Source organism: Symphalangus syndactylus, chromosome 6 (assembly GCF_028878055.3).
Source record: "Symphalangus syndactylus isolate Jambi chromosome 6, NHGRI_mSymSyn1-v2.1_pri, whole genome shotgun sequence".
NCBI lineage: Eukaryota > Metazoa > Chordata > Mammalia > Primates > Hylobatidae > Symphalangus > Symphalangus syndactylus.
The window spans coordinates 54,584,114-54,605,925 of NC_072428.2; the positions used below are offsets into that span (position 1 = coordinate 54,584,114).

Sequence of the window (21,812 nt, forward strand, 5' to 3'; positions counted from 1 at the left end):
ATATTCATTTTGTTGTCTATCAATAATGCATTTCTTCTTATTTTTGAGTAGAATTAGTATTTCATTGTATGGATATACCACAATTTGGTTATTTGTTCACCTCTTTGTTGATGGACACCTGAGTTGTTTACAGTTTTTGGTTATTACAAATAAAGCACAAAGACCAGAAAGTCTGGAAACTGCTGTTCTAGGCATTTTGCATGTATTATTAGTCATAAAACCTCTCTCTTAAGGCTGCTGTGAAAATCCAATGAGCTAATGTATACAAAGTCCATATAAAAGTGAGTTTAGATTAGTAAATGAGAATAGATTCCCATTTACTCTTCATAACAGCCCTTGAGGTACTATATTATTTTCATCCTACAAATTAGAAAGCTAAAGCTCAGAAAACTAAAGTAACTAGCCTCAGGTCACATGTAGCTAGTAAGTAGTAAAGCCAGGATAGGAGTCCAGATCTGTCTGACCTCAAAGCCCACTTCACCACCCTGTCCCTTGAGCAGGGCAGGGCAGGGTCAGGAAGAGCTGGATCTCTGGTAAGATGGTTAGAGAGGGAATTATAGCCTAGCCTTAAATGGCTATCTGTATATAATATGACACTTCGATGTGGCCCTTCTGAAGTGGTAACAGGGACATCTTTATGTGGACAAAAGGCATGCCATTAAACTTCTAGCTTTTAAAATTACTAAAGGGTGGGCACTAGAGATACCCTCATCCTACCCATATGTACCACTGATTGGGTATGGTCAAAGTGACACTTATAAAAGAGATAACAAAGGAATTATCTAAAATCTGGGATCTAGGAATTGACAGATACATAGCTCTCTTTGTACACAGGACCAAGGATCTCTTCATGTGGTGATCAAGTAGAAAACTATGTAGCCCTGTATTGGGCCTTAGAGTGGTTACATGATATTAGTGTCTTCTTGGAATAAAAGGGTCTGCTCAGTAACTGCTCTTGAAGGAAGGGCTGCTGTAGGGGAAGATTCCTTGCCCTTTCCCTGAGCTGAAGAGAAAGACATAGGAAAGACTCTGGTGTAGGCAGCGGGGTGCTTCAAATGGTACTAGGGCCTGTAAAGAGGTAGAACGGAAAGCAGCAACCTTATTCTTAGACCCTGTCCTTGTATAGGATGGAACATGCTCTAGCCCTGAGAGCCATACGCATGTTCAAGGCTGGCTTAGTGAAAAGGATGGACCAGTTGCTTTTTGTAAAATAAACTAGCACATAGTTTTAGGAGGGGAAAGAAGATGTATTTCTCACATAGTTGATGACTGAATTTAGGGATAAAGGTTAAAGGCCTTTGAGGATAACAGAATTTTTCCCTTGTACTGAAGTGACCCTTCTGATAGCAGTACAAATTCTAGCTCCTATCTTATAAAAACTTTGTTTTCATAGGATCTTGGGGTTTTTGGAGTTGTGACAGAAGATCAACAAAGCTCTTACCCTGTCTTGTTTTTTCCTCTAATAAAGGAAAGACAGAAATGATAAGCCAGTTCACACACTTCCATTTTTTAACCCCATTTCTTCTCATCATCAAGAATTCACTCACCTCCCAGGAGAGGAGAAATCAAGTTCCTTTGAGGAGGCAAGAGCAACTTGGTCTAGGGTCTGCCTTGCCATGTGGCTAGAGAATGCAGCATACATATCAGAGGCAGGGAAGGAAAAGGGACTGTATATTGGGATCTGTAAACACAACAATAAAAATGGTACACTTGTCACCATAAACCCATTCGTAACAAAGCAGTATATAAATAAATTTGTAAAATTTATTGTGTGCATTTAATTTACTGAATACTTTGTGTTAAACACTGTGCTAAACGATTTACATACATTTTCTCATTTATAATCTTATGAGGCAAGTATTATTATTATACTCATTTTACAGACTATGCTATCAGATTGCTTTTCAGTTGCTTTATCTATATTTATGCTCTTGTTCCTCCAGCTATTAATACACTGTAAATGCCTGGATGGAAATCATTTTACATTTACCTTACATATGAGGATAATCTGGCTGTGAAATTTCTTGTCTTAGGACTACTAGGGTTGGGCTGAAGAAATGACCTTCCTATACAAGGACCAATGAACTCTGTTTTCTTATGCATGCTTTCATTCAGTATTTATGGATGACCACTCTGTGCCAGACTGTGGGCCAGGCACGAGAGACAGAGAGATGAATAGAAAACAGTCTGCCTTGATAGAGCTCCCGTATTTTTGATAGTCTGGGAAATTCTTCTTTCTTTTACAGTTAAACTCCTTGAAACAGTTGTCTATGCTTACCGTCATCAATTCCCCTCTTCACATTCTTTCAATTATTTTTTTAAATGAAAGACTAATGATATCAATGTAACAGAGTTGAAAAACAAGTCAATTGATGACAACCTTGTTTTATTTGGAAACTGAGATATAATTAATGTATTATACAATTCATCCTTTTAAAAAGCTCAATTCACTGGTTTTCAGTGTATTCAAAGTTGTGCAACCATCACTACTAATTCCAGAACATTTTCATCACCCCAAAAGGTCAGGAGGTTGTTACGAGACACAAATAGTATATAACGTATTCTATAAGCTGGAAAGTGCCAAACATGAGTAAAGGATGTTCTTATAGGTCAGTACAATTCATATTGGTTAAGGATGTGAATCTCCATACCTACCAGTGATTTTGAGGTCTCCACTCCACGCCTTGCTTGCTTTTCTTCTTTGAAGTGTATCAAACTCTCCAAAGGGGAGACAGCAACTTTTATCTGCCCCTGGCACTCTCCACTGAAGTCCGTGATGTTGTACCAGCCACAGACAAACTGGAAGCCAGAGAGAAGTGGGGAGAGGTCCACCGAGGCAAAGCCAATCACCCTCTCCTCATCTGTAGAGGAAAGAGAAGAGCTGGGCAATGCGGCTAGGCATGTCCTGCCACTGAGATTAGAGGCTGCACACAGAGAAGCTGATTCAGGGGATGGAGGAGTTTAGTGATCCCAAAGCCATCAGAGAAGACAGATAATGAAGTTGAGAGAGACTGGCAACCAAAGCCTGCCTTCCCTGTTAGGAATTCCCTTTCTGTACGGTGGGAAAAAGCTGGCAGGCCTGCACTTCATTCTCTCTCTCTCTCATTTTGAAAGAGATGGGGTCTCACTCTGATGTCCAGGTTTCAGTCCAGTAGCATGATCACAGTTCATTGCAGCCTCGAACTCGCAAACTCAAGCAATCCTCCCTCTTCAGTCTCCCAAGTAGCTAGGACTATAGGCACACACCACCATGCTCAGCTAATTTTTAATTTAATTTTTTTGTTGAGATGGGGTCTCACTATGTTGCCCAGGTGGTGTTGAACCCCCAGCCTCAAGTGATCCTCCTGCATTGGCCTCCCAAAGTGTTGGGATTACACATGTGAGCCACCCCACCTAGCCGGTCCTCTTGATATAGGCAATTAGAAAATAACACTAAACTTAAGAACTTATTTTTCCTAGGCTATCATGTCTCAGTGATTTTTCTCAGGGCAGTATGTCTTGCAATTATGCAATTATGAGAGATTTGAATTTTCTTATTTATACTTCTCTATATTTTCCAAATTTTCTACATATGTATTATATTTAATTAAGAAAAAGTGATGCAAATTAAAAAGAAAAGACAACTCCCTGGAGAACAGTTTAGGGTGCAAAATGAGCCTGGGCTCAGGCTCTTCTCTATATGGTAAGGGGGCTGCCCTTCATGACTGAGAAGATTCTCTTTTCATTGGACAAGCTACCATGCAATGACCTTCATTCTCATATTCTTTGCTACTTATTCCTCATTTCTGACATGAAGTAGCTGAGGACAAACAGGTCTCTGTCACTCCATGAATTTCTATTTTATATAGGCTCCATTCTGTATAGTGAAATCAAAGGCTGGATCTACCAAACAGTGATACAACCGTAGGTCTATAAATTGCATAATAAATCAAGGAATGCATATTTTCCAGAGGAGTAATCATGAAGTTCCCACAGTTCCTTGGGCACATTCCTGGTGACACTAAATTCATCACATACTGCATAACATTTGTTTGGACAGCTTGCTGTCCTTTAGACTGGAACCTAGCTAAAAGATGAGAAAAGGTATTACACTATGTTCCCTACACTCTCCATACCTGGCATAACATCTTCTTGCATGAAAAACTTGATAAATATTCACTGAAAACACAAGTAAACTGGCCAACCTAGAGCGGGACAAAGGAGCAGTGTGCCACAATAGCAAATCTAGGTATGGCTTTGACTGGAAAACACATTTCTCTAACTCCCTGAGCCTCACTCACACATATATAATGAGAAGTATTGAACCAGATTCAAGATCCCCTTTGGTTGAGCAGGTGGCTCATGCTTGTAACCCCAGCACTTTGGGAGGTTGAGGAGGGAGGATTGCTTAAGGTCAAGAGTTCAAGACCAGTCTGGGCAACATAGCATGACCCTATCTGTAAAAAAAAAAAAAAAAAAAAAATTGGGGTATAGTGGTGCACGTCTGTAGTCCCAGCTATTTGGAAGAATGAAGTGGGAGGACTGCTTGAGCTCAGGAGTTCACAGCTGCAGTGAGCATAATCCTACCACTGTACTCCGGCCTGGGAAACAAAGTGAGATCCTGTCTCAAAAAATTAAAAAAAAAAAAAGATCCCCTTCAACTTGGAAAGTTTTTGATTCTATAAATACTTGAAGCTGTATTCCCCAGAGTGGGGGTCAAGTAATTCTTACCCACTGGGGATGAAGTATGATGCAGGGTTCTGCCTAAAATGAAGGTAGTACATCCTAAACATACTTGAGGAGTGCTTTGGCTAAGCAGATCATGGAGAAAAGGAATGGCTTGGAAGAGTTAAATTTAACATCGGATTAACAGGACAACCCACCATTCTCCCTTTGCAGTTAATATTCTAGTCATCAAGAACTTCCCTCAACTCTTGCTTGACTTGAGACTTTGTATTTGTTTTCCCCTCTGACTACAGTAAATCCTGCCCCTTCATTCCTCAGCTCAGGTGTGCTCCAGGAAGCCTCCTCTGACATCCTAAGTCTGGGTTAGATGTCTCCTATCAGAGTACCCTGTATTTGTCTAATCATACTATACTGTACTTTTTATGTCCAACACTGACTGTAAGCTCTGTGAGGACAGGGACCATGCCTGTTTTATTTTACCTTTGCATCCCTAGTACTTAGCATGGTGCCTGGCACAGAATAGAAACTTAAATAAAATATCTGCTGAACACAGCTTGGTTGGATTTGAGTACTTTCTATACTAGATGTGTTGAGTTTGTGTGGAAACGATAGAATTAACCCATTTATGCTGGAGTCTGCAAATGTTTTTGTAAAAAATCAGACCTTGGTAATGACCTTGAGCAGTAGAATACAAATAACTCCCACAAGCTTAGCGTTCCAATAATGGAACACTAGGCATAAATGGGTTAAGGGGAGAGAGACATCTACATACACTGAGTAGTGGTCAGTGTGGTCTAGGCATTTTCCTCATTTTCATTTATGACCAGATCTTACTAAGACCCTCTTGAAGTCCTGGAAGGTAGGGAATGTATTTTATTCTCTATACTCCAATAGTCCTAGCATACTACCTGACACATAGTAGACATAATAATAAAAATAGCTCCATTTATTAAGCAACAATTATGTGCCAAGTACTTTACATATATTATCTCTAATCCTCACAAATTCTGCAAGGCCAGTACTATTATTCTAATTTTATAAATAAGAAAGATAACAGGAAAGAGGTGAAGTGATTTAATTCGGGCCACATAGTTATTATAGTAAACAGCAGAGCCAAGATTTGAACCCAGGTCTGCATAAGACCAAAGTTTATTCTCTTTTTCCTGCTAAAATAAGTGCTGAATTGTGAACCCTGGTCTGCTTGAGAATCTCTGTGGTACTTTAGATAGAAGAGAGAAAAAGCCTAGTAAGGAGGGTGGAGCCCAGTTAAATACAGCAAGAATTCCTTGTGTTGATTCAGAGAAAAGTGAGTTATGATCAGCTCTTGCTGTATTTATGAGGTTGGGTAGCAGTGGAGGAACTAAGTAAATACAAAGCAGCAACATAGAACTCATCATCAAAACAAAGGACTCACAGGAGCACTCACCAACAGGAGCACAGGCGGAGAGAAAGGTCAGTCAATTCCCTTTACATTCTGATTTCTCTCAGCTCTTTACTAGGGTTTGAGGTTAGCTCCAAAAATCACCACTGGCAAACAAAAAACTGTGACTCTGTAGGCTGTGTAGGTGACTCAAAACAAATGAAGACTTGGAAATCAGGGCCTAGCTGGAATATTAAAGAAGCTAGACTTAGAGGAGAGATTTAGTGAGACAAAATTTTCTAAGCTGTGAGATGGTCAGACATCCTCATCACCTCAATTTTCCAAGGTTTCCAATCTTACTAGCATGGTGAAGTACAAACAGTGAAGGCTGTACAGCCAGTAAGAACTGGGTTCAAATACTGGCTCCACCAATTAATAGCTATATGACCTTAGTCAAGCCACTAAATTTCCTTGGGCTTCAGCTTTTACAGCTATAAAATTAGACTAATTTTATTTTTACCGTCAAGAATTAGAGATGTTTGTAAAGTTCTTAGCACATTATTGCTCAGTAATAAAAACAAGAAAAACTGATATGGTATTTACTGTCAGGCCCTTACTTAATTCTCCAAAAACCCTATGAAGTAGGTACTATTATTAGCCTCAATTTTATAGATATGGAAATAGGCACAGATAAGTCATTTACCCAAGGTCTCACTGCTAAAGTAAGGGGCAGAATTGGCATTTAAATCCAAAGAATCTGGCTTCAGAGTCAAGCCTCTTAACGTTGCTGTGTTATGCCTCTTAATAAAACTGGGTCCAAAGACCATAATATCAGCACATCCCTCTTGGGAAGGTTCTTAAAATAAGAAAAAATATGTGGTTAGACTCTCTTCTTGTGTACTACCTGATAATGCAAGGGTCTTGGTTAATAAGCCAGAGTCAACAGAAGGCTTAATATCATCATACAAACGTGGGGGGAAACCACTTGTATGTCGCAGGCTGTACATTATGATGCTTGACAGATACAACAGGAAAGACTGAAATGTACTTGGATTTCTGCACTAAGCAGGTAGTCAAACAAAATTATATAATTTTTAAATACTTGAATTCTGTAGGAGAATAGGCCAGGTATGGTGGCTCACGCCTGTAGTCTCAGCACTTTGGGAGGCCAAGGCAGGAAGATTGCTTGAGCCCAGGAGTTAGAGATAGAGGAGTTAGAGCCTGGCAACATAGTGAGACCTTGTCTGTACAAAAAAATAATTAGCAGCCGGGCGCGGTGGCTCACGCCTGTAATCCCAGCACTTTGGGAGGCCGAGGCGGGTGGATCACGAGGTCAGGAGATCGAGACCACCCTGGCTAACACACTGAAACCCCGTCTCTATTAAAAATATAAAAAATTAGCCAGGCGTGGTGGCAGGCGCCTGTAGTCCCACCCTTGGTGGGCTGAGGCAGGAGAATGGCGTGAACCCGGGAGGCGGAGCTTGCAGTGAGCCAAGATCGCGCCACTGCCCTCCAGCCTGGGCAACACAGCAAGATTCTGTCTCAAAAAAAAAAAAAAAAAATTAGCTAGGCATACTGGTACGCGCTTGTGGTCCCCGCTACTCAGGAGACTGAGATGATCATGCCACTGCACTCCAGCTTAGGTGACAGAGCAAGATCTTGTTAAAAAAAAAATTTTTTTTTTACAGGAGAATAATGTGGCCTTCTGGGGGATTACCCTCTACCACATATCTGCATTCCCAGCACTGTCGGGAATGCTTCACTTGGTTTGAAAAAAAAGGAATGGTAAATTGTTAACAGGATGTGAGCTTATTTTTACAAGCAAGCAGATATTCTTGTAACAGAGTTCATACCTCCTTTATGCCAAACTTTGAAGACCAGGGTTTGTTGTGGGTCCAGAAGCAGCTCTTTTGATAGCCTATTAAGAAAAACAACCACTGTAAACTAAGTGTATAGGAACTTTCTGTAGCATAAAACTTAGATTTGAAGAACATCTTGTAATTTGCAAAGCACTTTCCCAACACTATTTCATCTTCTTAGCCATCTTCTAGGATATATTTTTATCTTCACAGTTAAAATGAGGGGATGGAAGCTCAGAGAGGTGAAGTAACTTGCCAAGACTTGAAAACAGGCTCCCCTGACACAACATTTCCTCCCCACCACTCCCAAAGTTTCCCTAAGACAGAGGAGGAAGTATGGAAAAGAAGTTCCTCAACATGCATTTAAGAGTTTTATTGGAATGGGTAAGGATTCTGCTTATGCCTTAGAATGAGAGAATGGAGAGAAGGGAAGAGGAGAAGAAAAAAAACATTTACTGAGTGCCTACCTTGGGCCAGGCATGGCCCCACGTGTTTCATTTTTTTTTTTTTAATTAATTTTTTTGCACACAAAACAATAAACATTTTCTAAAAATACATACAAACAAAAAGATGCGTATCAAACATATTAGGAAGGTTGCACATGGGAAGATGGGGAATAGAAATGGGGAGTGGGAATTAAAAAATAAATGAGAGAGGGACTTTGTATGGATCAATGATAATAACTCAATCCTCTATTTGACAAAGAAGAAGGAGAAGGAAGAGGAAGAAAAAAAGTGGGATAAAGGATCAGAAAGGGAGGAAAATAGAAAAAATCAGAGTATGACTCCAGGGTAGACCTGTTTTGTTGTCGCTGGGTTGGTTGGTTGGTTTGTCTGTTGTATTTTTCATATGTTTCACCATGTCGGCCAGGCTGGTCTCAAACTCCTAGCCTGAAGTGATCAACCCACCTCGGCCTCCCAGATTGCTGGGACTACAGGCGTGAGCCACCACGTCCAGCCCCCACATTGCTTCTGGCCTCCGTGGTAGACCTCCCAGACGGGGCGGTCGGGCAGACGCGCTCCTCACTTCCCAGACGGGGCGGCCGGGCAGAGGCGCTCCTCATTTCCCAGATGGGGCGGCCGGGCAGAGGCGCTCCTCACTTCCCAGACGATGGGTGGCTGGGCAGAGGTGCTCCTCACTTCCCAGACGGGGCGGCCGGGCAGAGGTGCTCCTCACTTCCCAGACGGGGCGGCCGGGCAGAGGCGCTCCTCACTTCCCAGACGATGGGTGGCCGGGCAGACGCGCTCCTCACTTCTTCCCAGACGGGGCGGCCGGACAGAGGCGCTCCTCACTTCTTCCCAGACGGGGCGGCCGGGCAGAGGCGCTCCTCACTTCCCAGACGGGGCGGCCGGGCAGAGGCGCTCCTCACTTCTTCCCAGACGGGGCAGCCGGGCAGAGGCGCTCCTCACTTCCCAGACGGGGCGGCCGGACTGAGACACTCCCCACCTCCCAGACGGGGCGGCGGCCGGGCAGAGGCTGCAATCCCAGCAGCCTGGGAGGCCAAGGCAGGCGGCTGGGAGGTGGAGGCTGCAGCGAGCCAAGACCACGCCACCGCACTCCAGCCCGGGCAACACTGAGCACCGAGTGAGCGAGCCTCCGTCTGCAGTCCCAGCACCTCGGGAGGCTGAGGCGGGCAGAGCAGTCGGGGTCAGGAGCTGGAGACCAGCCTGGCCAACCTGGTGAAACCGCGCCTCCAGCCAAAGGAGAAAAAGCAGGCAGCGGTGGTGGCGCGCGCCGGCAATCCCAGGCAGCCCACAGGCCGGGGCAGGAGAATCACGGGAGCCGGAGGCAGGGAGTCTGCAGCGAGCCGACTAGATTCCAGCCTGGGCCACAGAAAGGACAGGAAAGGAAAAGGAAAGGAAAAGGAAAGGAAAGGGAAGGGGAAAGGGAAGGGGAAAGGGAAGGGGAAAGAGGAAAGGAAAGAGGAAAGGAAAGAGGAAAGGAAAGGAAAGGAGGCCACGTGTTTCATATACATTTAATCTGCACAAAAGCCTATAACATGGACATTATTATCCTTATTTTACAGATGATAAGGTTGGGCTCAGAGAAGTAAAATGGTTTGCTTGAGGTCACTTAAGAGTCAGTAAGTAGTAGGACTGGGATTTGAAAAGTGGCTTGCCTGACCTCAATGCTACACCATGCAGATGCAAGGCAACAAAACAAGAAAATGCCTAACTTTCACACCAAATAAAGAAGCTGAAGTGGAATCCACTGAACACCTCCAATACATTTATATATTATATAAATTACAGTTTTAAGTGACACAGCTTTGGAAAGTTCCAAACCAGGTGCCAGTGCTCCAAGTAAGCAAGATGGAGATCTAGAGAAAACCAAGAGGCTTGATTTCATTCCCCAAACACTACTGGGGAAGTGAACAGAGCCTACTTCCCGACCAATGAGAGGCACAGTGCTAAAATCAAACAAATATTGGTCAGAGATTCTAATTCTAGGTGGGAGTCAAAAGATTCACCTCTGAATTCTAGTTCTGCTATTATCACCTGAGTGACTCTGGCCATGCACTTAGCTTCTTCCAGGCCTGGTTCTCTTACCTGTTAAATGGGATAATACTATTGACTTGCAAGTTGCTATGAAGATCAAAGGAAACAATTTTGTGATAAAGGAACTATAAATAGTGCCATTATTCATTTTTCTTCCAATTCTGCCTCTGTTACCAACAGACTATGTAGCCTCCCTGGGCCACAGTCTCCTCAACTGTAAAGTGAAGAGATGAAATCAGGAGATTGCTAATGTTCCTTCATCACGTTTGTTAAGTTTTGTAATTGTGTTAGGTTTTTAGGTTGTGAATGAACAAGTCACCTCCACTTAGAAGCTCAGTCCTCTGGTTTCCTGCCTTTTGGGGAGGATTTGATATTTTATATGAAGTACTCTGGCCACTATGGCCAGAATTTCTATAATTTCCAGTAGCTCACCATAGATAGCACTGAGTTTTCACTGCAGTTCTAGCTCCTGACTCAGGCCAGCCTCTCAAATTACAAATCACTGAACATGTGACCAACTGCTGAGACTCAATAAGTACACAAACACTGTGAGAAAACAGAAGACCAGACACCATGGGTATGGCTAGTGTTGGTGGACAAGAATTAAACTTTATAAAAGGTGATACAGTATAACTTCTAATAATGATTTTGTTACTATTATCATAACATTGCATCACATTTAATAAAGTTTAATTCTTGGCTTCCTATGCCAGCCCCCTCACATTTAATTAGCCCTCTTTGTCCTAATAAAATCTGAGTGGCACAGCACAGTGGCTGACAGAACTTTACCTCCTATTTTTTGAGCCTCCCAAAGGAGACCTAACATTTGTTGTATACCTGCTATGTACCATGAGGCCCTAAATGTCATCTAATTTGGACCTAACAATGACCTTATAAAAATGATCCCCACTTTACAGATGAGGAATCTGTGGCTCAGAGATGTTATGTAACTTGATCACACAGTCAGTAAATTACAGAGATGGAGTTGGAGGCCAAGTGTCTCTGGTTCAAATGCCCAGCGTCTTTCCACTACACCAGAAGTTTTTTCCAAGGATGAAAATCCACAGCCTTTTCTGATATTAGTTCTCTTTGTTCGGAATATCTTTCCGACTCTTATTCACCTCGATAACTTATATACATTCTTCAGTATTTAGCTGAGGTGTCTTATTTATGAAGCCTTCCCTGAACTTCTAGGCTGTCCTAAATAATCTTTTTTTCTGAGCTCTACCAGCATCCCCTTCTTATTTCTCTTTATTGTAATTTTTTTTTTTTTGAGACAGGGTCTTGCTATATTGCCCAGACAAGTTTCGAACTCCTGGGCTCAAGCAATTCTCCCACCTGGGCTCCACCATCCTCCAATGCCACCCCTCCCCTCCCCCAGTAGCTGGGATTACAGGCATGTGTCACCACACCCAGCTTGATGGTAATTTGTTATTGATATTTTTTTCCCAGGTAAGAACCATGAACTCCTCAATTGCATGGAGTACCTTAATCATCTTTAATTCCAAGCGCCTAAAACAGAGAGGTCCTCTCACTGAATAATTTTTGAGCATACTGAGAAGAGTTAAAAACACTAAAACAAAACCTTTAAACCACTGCTTGCTGTGAATTCATAAACACTAGGATTAAATAATTGCTTGGATAAGAAAAGCATTTTCCAGGTCTGCTCAAAAATTGTGCTGGTTATAGTCCTTGCTCTGACTTTGTGTCTTGGAACAAAAAGCATATTCTGGAAGGCTGACGAACAACAGATAACACAAACCTTGACTGCTGTTGAAAATTCCAGATGGGGGAATCTGTGTTTTCAGCCACTTGGGTGTATACAGGAGATGACTCATCGGCTGTTGCAAAGGATACACAACAACTGGGTATCGATACTTTCCGCTCTGTCAAGGGGCTCCCTGAAATAGAATACAGTGCAGTGACTGTACTTTAGGGTACACAAGAAGCCTCAGATTATACAGGCACAAGCAGGACTATTCCTGCCCCTCTTCTTCCTATGGGATCTTTGCTCAAGCTATCCCCCTGTGTCTGAAATGTTTTCAGGCTGGGTGTAGTGGCTCAAGCCTGTAATCCCAGTACGTTGGGAGGCCAAGGTAGGAGGACAGCTTGAGCGCAGAAATTCAAGACCAGCTTGGGCAATATAGTGAGATCCCATGTATAAAAAAAAATTAACCAAGCATGGTGGCACATGCCTGTAGTCCCAGCTACTCAGGAGGTGGGATGATCTCTTGAGTCTGGGAGACAGAGGCTGCAGTGAGCTGAGATTGCACCACTGCACTCCAGACTGGGGGACAGAGTGAGACCGTGTCAATCAATCAATCAATCAATCAACGAAATGTTTTCAGTGACCTTTCTGCCATTATTCTGTCTTCTTAAGGCTCAGTTCATATATATTCCCCAAAAAGAAGTGACTTCTCTCATGTTCTGTACTTTGTGGGAAGATGGAAAATACTGTGTTGAGAGGGAAAAGACAGGACAGAACTACAAAGAGTCCTGAACCTAAGAGTCAGATGACCAAATATTAGCTCTGCCATATATATGCGATGTGATTTTGGGCAGGAACTATCTAGGCCACAGCTTCTTCAACTGTAAAATTGGGCATATTATACTTACACTTCCAAAGATATTGTAAGGATTAAGATAAATACTAAGAGTAAATAACACTTACATATCACTTACTGTGTGCCAGGCACTGTTCTATGTACTTTATATATATTAACTCATTTAATCCTTACAACAACCCTCTAAGATAGCTATTTCTATCATATCAATTATTTCTATCATATAGATTTCTACCATTATTTCTATCATTGTTATTTCTAACATTATTATTTCTATCATATAGATTTCTAAAAATGGGTACTGAGAAATTAAATTAGTTGGCCACATATTTATTAAATGGTAGAACTGAGACTCCAATTCAAGCATTCTGGCTCCAGAGTCCATGCTCTAAACTGTCTCCTATATTGCCTCTACTACAGGGTTAACAAATGTAAAATACTGGGTGCTGATGAGAATACCTAATGTTAATTTTTACAAGATCAGGTTTCCAATGTGGGAGACTTGGTCAAGTTATTCTGTCTTAAGACAGTGTAAAATGAAGATGTCTGATGATACTAGATAGTCTAACTGAGCTGTCTGGGAAGATAACCCACTAGCCCCATGTGGCTATTCACCTTTAAATTAATTAAAACTAAAGATAAAAAATTTACTTCCTTGGTTGCACTAGCCATATTTCAAGTGCTCGACAGCCACATGGGGCTAGTGGCTACCATACTGGACACTGAACCCATAGAACATTTCCATCATAGCAGAAAGTTCTTTTGGATAGCACTGAATAATAGACACTTTACAAAATATAGACTATATATTTCATGAGATCACTTTCAGCTCTAAAACGCTATGAATGTCAGGATTACAGATGAAGGAAAAGAGATGAGCAGAGCAGAAAAGAATAGAATAGAAGAAGTATGTCTGAAACATAATCGACATGCTCCAGGGAACAGATTCTGTATGTGTATTCTAACTGGTTTGTCTTCTTTATAACTGTCTAGCTCAAGAATTCTCTCCTGGCTAACACGGTGAAACCCCGTCTCTGCCAAAAAATACAAAAAATTAGCCAGGCGTGGTGGCAGCCGCCTGTAGTCCCAGCTACTTGGGAGGCTGAGGCAGGAGAATGGTGTGAACCCGGAAGGCGGAGCTTGCAGTGAGCCGAGATCGTGCCACTGCACTCCAGCCTGGGCAACAGAGCGAGACTCCATCTCAAAAAAAAAAAAAAAAAGAATTCTCCAAATCCATACTCCTACTTCTCCTGGTAGGTGAAGTTCATCTTTGAGGCTCCACCCTTTTCTCTGTCTCGCTGCTCCTTTCAGTAAGTACTCCTCTAGGGGCTTCCGTCTGTCCCTCTGGACAGAAAGCATTCTGATGAACAAATTCACGCTCAGGAACTGTGGATTTTATTCCTCTCCACATGCAGTTTAACATTTAACAAGTAGTCTTGAAAGAGGTTCCAAGATGGCCGAATAGGAACAGCTCCAGTCTGCAGCTCCCAGTGTGAGCGATGCAGAAGACGAGTGATTTCTGCATTTCCAACTGAGGTACTGGGTTCATCTCACTGGGGCTTGTCAGACAGTGGGTGCAGCCCACAGAGCAGGGTGTGGCATTGCCTCACCCGGGAAGCACAAGGGGTCGGGGAATTCCCTTTCCTCGCAAAGGGAAGCCGTGACAGATGGTACCTGGAAAATCAAGACACTCCCACCCTAATACTGCACTTTTCCAATGGCCTTAGCAAACGGCACACTGGGAGATTGTATCCCGCGCCTGGCTCGGAGGGTGCCACGCCCATGGAGCCTCGCTCACTGCTAACACAGCAGTCTGAGATTGAACGGCAAGGTGGCAGCGAGGCTGGGGGAAGGACGTCCACCATTGCTGAGGCTTGAGTAGGTAAACAAGCAGCGGGAAGCTCGAACTGGGTGGAGCCTACCGCAGCTCAAGGAGGCCTGCCTGCCTCTGTAGACCCCACCTCTGGGGGCAGGGCATAGCTGAACAAAAGGCAGCAGAAACTTCTGCAGACTTAAACGTCCCTGTCTGACAGCTTTGAAGAGAGTAGTGGTTCTCGCAGCATGGAGTTTGTGATCTGAGAACAGACAGACTGCCTCCTCAAGTGGGTCCCTGACCCCCGAGTAGCCTAACTGGGAGACACCTCCCAGTAGGGGCTGACTGACACCCATACAGCTGGGTGCCCCTCTGAGACGAAGCTTCTGGAGGAAGGATCAGGCAGCAACATCTGCTGTTCTGCAATATTTGCTGTTCTGCAGACTCTGCTGGTGACACCCAGGCAAACAGGGTCTGGAGTAGACCTCCAGCAAACTCCAACAGACCTGCAGCTGAGGGTCCTGAAAGTTAGAAGGAAAACTAACAAACAGAAAGGACATTCACACCAAAACCCCATCTTGACGTCACCATCATCAAAGACCAAAGGTAGATAAAACCACAAAGATGGGGAGAAACCAGAGCAGAAAAGCGGAAAATTCTAAAAATCAGAGCGCCTCTTCTCCTCCAAAGAACACAGCTCCTCTCCAGCAATGGAACAAGGTTGGATGGAGAATGACTTTGATGAGTTGAGAGAAGAAGGCTTCAGACGATCAGTAATAACAAACTTTTCTGAGCTAAAGGAGGATGTTCGAACCCATCGCAAAGAAGCTAAAAACCTTGAGAAAAGATTAGACGACTAACTAACTAGAATAAACAGTGTAGAGAAGTCCTTAAATGACCTGATGGAGCTGAAAACCATGGCATGAGAACTACGTGACACATGCACAACCTTCAGTAGCCTATTTGATCAAGTGGAAGAAAGGGTATCAGTGATGGAAGATCAAATGAATGAAATGAAGCGAGTAGAGAAGTTTAGAGAAAAAAGAGTAAAAAGAAACGAACAAAGCCTCCAAGAAATATGGGACTACGTGAAAAGACCAAATCTACATCTGACTGCTGTACCTGAAAGTGACGGGGAGGATGGAACCAAGTTGGAAAACACTCTTCAAAATATTATCCAGGAGAACTTCCCCAATCTAGCAAGGCAGGCCAACATTCAAATTCAGGAAATATAGAGAACGCCACAAAGATACTCCTCGAGAAGAGCAACTCCAAGACACATAATTTTCAGATTCACCAAAGTTGAAACGAAGGAAAAAATGTTAAGGGCGGCCAGAGAGAAAGGTCGGGTTACCCACAAAGGGAAGCCCATCAGACTAACAGTGGATCTCTCGGCAGAAACTCTACAAGCCAGAAGAGAGTGGGGGCCAATATTCAACATTCTTAAAGAAAAGAATTTTCAACCCAGAATTTCATATCCCGCCAAACTGAGCTTCATAAGTGAAGGCGAAATAAAATCCTGTACAGACAAACAAATGCTGAGAGATTTTTGTCACCACCAGGCCTGCCTTACAAGAGCTCCTGAAGGAAGCACTAAACATGGAAAGGAACAACCGGTACTGGCCACTCCAAAAACATGCCCAATTGTAAAAGCCATCAACGCTAGGAAGAAACTGCGTCAACTAACAAGCAAAATAATCAGGTAACATCATAATGACAGGATCAAATTCACAAATAACAATATTAATCTTAAATGTAAATGGGCTAAATGCTCCAATTAGAAGACACAGATTGGCAAATTGGATAGAGTCAAGACCCAGCAGTGTGCTGTATTCAGGAAACCCATCTCACATGCAGAGACACATATAGGCTGAAAATAAAGGGATTGAGGAAGATCTACCAAGCCAATGGAAAACAAAAAAAAGCAGAGGTTGCAATCCTAGTCTCTGATAAAACAGACTTTAAACCAACAAAGATCAAAAGAGACAAAGAAGGCCATTACATAATGGTAAAGGGATCAATTCAACAAGAAGAGCTAACTATCCTAAATATATATGCACCCAATACAAGAGCACCCAGATTCATAAAACAAGTCCTTAGAGATCTACAAAGAGACTTAGACTCCCACACAATAATAATGGGAGACTTTAACACCCCACTGTCAACATTAGACAGATCAACAAGACAGAAAGTTAACAAGGATATCCAGGAATTGAACTCAGCTCTGCACCAAGCAGACCTAATAGACAGCTACAGAACGCTCCACCCCAAATCAACAGAATATACATTCTTCTCAGCACCACATCACACTTATTCTAAAATTGAACACATAGTTGGAAGTAAAGCACTCCTTGGCAAATGTAAAAGAACAGAAATTATAACAAACTGTCTCTCAGACCACAGTGCAATCAAACTAGAACTCAGGATTAAGAAACTCACTCAAAACCACTCAACTACATGGAAAATGAACAACCTGCTCCTGAATGACTACTGGGTACGTAACGAAATGAAGGCAGAAATAAAGATGTTCTTTGAAACCAATGAGAACAAAGACACAACATACCGGAATCTCTGGGACACATTTAAAGCAGTGTGTAGAGGGAAATTTATAGCACTAAATGCCCACAAGAGAAAGCAGGAAAGATCTAAAATTGACACCCTAACATCACCATTAAAAGAACTAGAGAAGCAAGAGCAAACACATTCAAAAGCTAGCAGAAGGCAAGAAATAACTAAGATCAGAGAAGAACTGAAGGAGATAGAGACACAAAAAATCCTTCAAAAAAATCAAGAATCCAGGAGCTGGTTTTTTGAAAAGATCAACAAAATTGATAGACCGCTAGCAAGACTAATAAAGAAGAAAATAGAGAAGAATCAAATAGATGCAATAAAAAATGATAAAGGGGATATCACCACTGATCCCACAGAAATACAAACTATCATCAGAGAATACTATAAACATCTCTACGCAAATAAACTAGAAAATCTAGAAGAAATGGATAAATTCCTGGACACATACACCCTCCCAAGACTAAACCAGGAAGAAGTTGAATCCCTGAATAGACCAGTAACAGGTTCTGAAATTGAGGCAATAATAGCCTACCAAACAAAAAAAGTCCAGGACCAGACGGATTCACAGCCGAATTCTACCAGAGGTACAAGGAGGAACTGGTACCATTCCTTCTGAAACTATTCCAATCAATAGAAAAAGAGGGAATCCTCCCTAATTCATTTTATGAGGCCAACATCATCTGGATACCAAAGCCTGGCAGAGACACAACAGAAAAAGAGAATTTTAGACCAATATCCCTGATGAACATCGATGCAAAAATCTTCAATAAAATACTGGCAAACCGAATCCAGCAGCACATCAAAAAGCTTATCCACCACGATCAAGTTGGCTTCATCCCTGGGATGCAAGGCTGGTTCAACATATGCAAATCAATAAACGTAATCCAGCATATAAACAGAACCAAAGACAAAAACCACATGATTATCTCAATAGACGCAGAAAAGGCCTTTGACAAAATTCAACAACACTTCATGCTAAAAACTCTCAATAAACTAGGTACTGATGGGACGTATCTCAAAATAATAAAAGCTATTTATGACAAACCCACAGCCAATATCATACTGAATGAGCAAAAACTGGAAGCATTCCCTTTGAAAACTGGCACAAAACAGGGATGCCCTCTCTCACCACTCCTATTCAACATAGTGCTGGAAGTTCTGGCCAGGGCAATCAGGCAGGAGAAGGAAATAAAGGGTATTCAATTACGAAAAGAGGAAGTCAAATTGTCCCTGTTTGCAGATGACATGATTGTATATTTAGAAAACCCCATTGTCTCAGCCCCAAATCTCCTTAAGCTGATAAGTAACTTCAGCGAAGTCTCAGGATACAAAATCAATGTGCAAAAATCACAAGCATTCCTATACACCAATAACAGACAAACAGAGGGCCAAATCATGAGTGAACTCCCATTCACAATTGCTTCAAAGAGAATAAAATACCTAGGAATCCAACTCACAAGGGATGTGAAGGACCCCTTCAAGGAGAACTACAAACCACTGCTCAATGAAATAAAAGAGGACACGAACAAATGGAAGAATATTCCATGCTCATGGATAGGAAGAATCAATACTGTGAAAATGGCCATACTGCCTAAGGTAATTTATAGATTCAATGCCATCCCCCCATCAAGCTACCAATGACTTTCTTCACAGAATTGGAAAAACTACTTTAAAGTTCATATGGAATCAAAAAAGAGCCCAAATTGCCAAGACAATCCTATGCCAAAAGAACAAAGCTGGAGGCATCACACTACCTGACTTCAAACTATACTACAAGGCTACAGTAACCAAAACAGCATGGTACTGGTACCAAAACAGAGATATAGACCAATGGAACAGAATAGAGCCCTCGGAAATAATACCACACATCTACAACCATTTGATCTTTGACAAACCTGACAAAAACAAGAAATGGGAAAAGGATTCCCTGTTTAATAAATGGTGCTGGGAAAACTGGCTAGCCATATGTAGAAAGCTGTAACTGGATCCCTTTCTTATACCTTATACAAAAATTAATTCAAGATGGATTAAAGACTTAAATGTTAGACCTAAAACCATAAAAACCCTAGAAGAAAACCTAGACAATACCATTCAGGACCTAGGCATGGGCAAGGACTTCATGACTAAAACACCAAAAGCAATGGCAACAAAAGCCAAAATTGACAAATGGGATCTAATTAAACTAAAGAGCTTTTGTACAGCAAAAGAAACTACCATCAGAGTGAACAGGCAACCTACAGAATGGGAGAAAATTTTTACAATCTACCCATCTGACAAAGGGCTAACATCCAGAATCTACAAAGAACTTAAACAAAGTTACAAGAAAAAATCAAACAACCCCATCGAAAAGTGGGCAGAGGATATGAACAGACACTTCTCAAAAGAAGACATTTGTGCAGCCAACAGACACATGAAAAAAGCTCATCATCACTGGCCATCAGAGAAATGCAAATCAAAACCACAATGAGATACCATCTCACACCAGTTAGAATGGCGATCATTACAAAGTCAGGAAACAACAGGTGCTGGAGAGGATGTGGAGAAACAGGAACACTTTTACACTGTTGGTGGGACTATAAACTAGTTCAACCATTGTGGAAGACGGTGTGGCAATTCCTCAAGGATCTAGGACTAGAAATACCATTTGACCCAGCCATCCCATTACTGGGTATATACCCAAAGAATTATAAATCATGCTGCTATAAAGACACATGCACACGTATGTTTATTGTGGCACTATTCACAATAGCAAAGACCTGGAACCAACCCAAATGTCCATCAATGATAGACTGGATTAAGAAAATGTGGCACATATACACCATGGAATACTATGCAGCCATAAAAAAGGATGAGTTCATGTCCTTTGTAGGGACATGGATGAAGCTGGAAACCATCATTCTCAGTAAACTATTGCAAGAACAAAAAACCAAACACCGCATGTTCTCACTCATAGGTGGGAACTGAACAATGAGAACACATGGACACAGGAAGGGGAACATCACACTCCAGGGACTGTTGTGGCGTGGGGGGACGGGGGAGGGACAGCAATAGGAGATATACCTAATGCTAAATGACGAGTTAATGGGTGCAGCACACCAACATGGCACATGTATACATATGTAACAAACCTGCACATTGTGCATATGTACCCTAGAACTTAAAGTATAAAAAAAAACGTCAAAAAGAAAGAAAGAAAGAAAGAAAACATTTAACAAGTAGTCTTTAAAAGACAGGTTCTAGTTCCATCTACTCTGACAAGCCTCTCTAGGTGGAATCACTGAACTTTACACCCCCAGTTAGAGCTTCCAACTTAAAATTTCTTTCAGGGAAAGAAAAGTAGCTATAGCTTTGCTTTGATATGTTTTCCTCAACATAAAGAATTTCCAGTAGACCAATTCTTTTTTTTTTTTTGAACAGAAAGAAAACTGTTTTATTACACAATTAAACTTGAATGTGACATGCATCATAGTCAATCTGCTTAAGAGACTGCAGAGCCAGAAAGATGGTCACCAAAATTAGTCCACAAGTAGAAGAATGTACAGCACCATGTCATAGACCAATTCTTTTCAAACTTTCCCACCAAAGTAACAATGATTCAGAGAAGAGTAAACATTAAACTCTGAAGTGTAGGAGTCCCTGTTGCCTTGAAACAATTACAATAAGCATAACATCTACTAGCAGGCTTGTCTTTCATTTTAGAAATTCATGAAGGTTTTATATTATATTTCATAATAGAACCATATTTGTATCTGAAATGTGTAAATGAAAAACAGCATTTCTGTTCCCAAATCTTGGTTAAAAAATTGACATACTATTATTTAATCTTGTGACTTCTAGCACCCAGGGCACAAAACCAGACCAGATGACATTACTTTTTCAGTCATTTGTACTGGAAATAATAAAGAAAGAAACTGGGTGATGGGAAGAGAAAAGAGAATGGAGATTTTGTGAGGAAGCTTGGGAAGGAGAACTGAAGAGAAATGCTAGCCTTGGAAGGAAGATCTAGTGGCGTCCACAAAGCAGGAGAGAACTGAGGCATGTACAAGTTGCCAACAAAGCAGGACCTGGAAAAAGCCTGAACCAAGAGGTGGAGGAGCCTTAGAACCGGGAAAGCATTAAAGATATAGAGAATAACTGTATGAGGAGCAAAACAACCACTGGCTACAACTTGGCCAAACCAGTTTACAAGCATATTAAAGAAAAAAATTTTTTAAGGCTAGTCAAGGGAAGCAGTAGGAGTTACAAGCATATTTTTGAAAGAACAGGGAAAGGTAATTCTAATGCAATGGTAGTAGGCAAAAAATCAGTTAATGGAAATCAATAAAATAGTATTCATATTACTAATGTAAATGTATAAAATATCACTAATAGTACCCAGTGAGCTATCTTCTTAAAAGTTTTATTTTAGTGAAACTGAACAGTATTTATGCGGATTGACTTGCTGAGCATCCACCCCCACCTACTTTTATTGCATTGTACTCC

The 21,812-nt window shown here is 41.7% G+C and overlaps 1 protein-coding gene across 24 annotated transcripts in view; it reads right to left on the bottom strand.

The window, feature by feature from the left end:
- The window catches only part of C2CD3 (C2 domain containing 3 centriole elongation regulator), a 175,961-nt gene that overhangs the window by 34,495 nt on the left and 119,654 nt on the right, over nucleotides 1-21,812 (bottom strand). For all 24 annotated transcript variants that reach the window (XR_010121340.1, XM_063641296.1, XM_063641304.1 and 21 more), the window contains 4 exons: nucleotides 12,145-12,283; nucleotides 7,879-7,943; nucleotides 2,656-2,861; nucleotides 1,548-1,681 (listed from right to left, as the gene is read on the bottom strand). Coding sequence is in view for 23 of the 24 variants with exons in the window: in XM_063641296.1 (XP_063497366.1) it covers nucleotides 1,548-1,681; nucleotides 2,656-2,861; nucleotides 7,879-7,943; nucleotides 12,145-12,283 (544 nt within the window). In the remaining variant the exon portion in view is untranslated. The remainder of the gene's footprint in view (nucleotides 1-1,547; nucleotides 1,682-2,655; nucleotides 2,862-7,878; nucleotides 7,944-12,144; nucleotides 12,284-21,812) is intronic.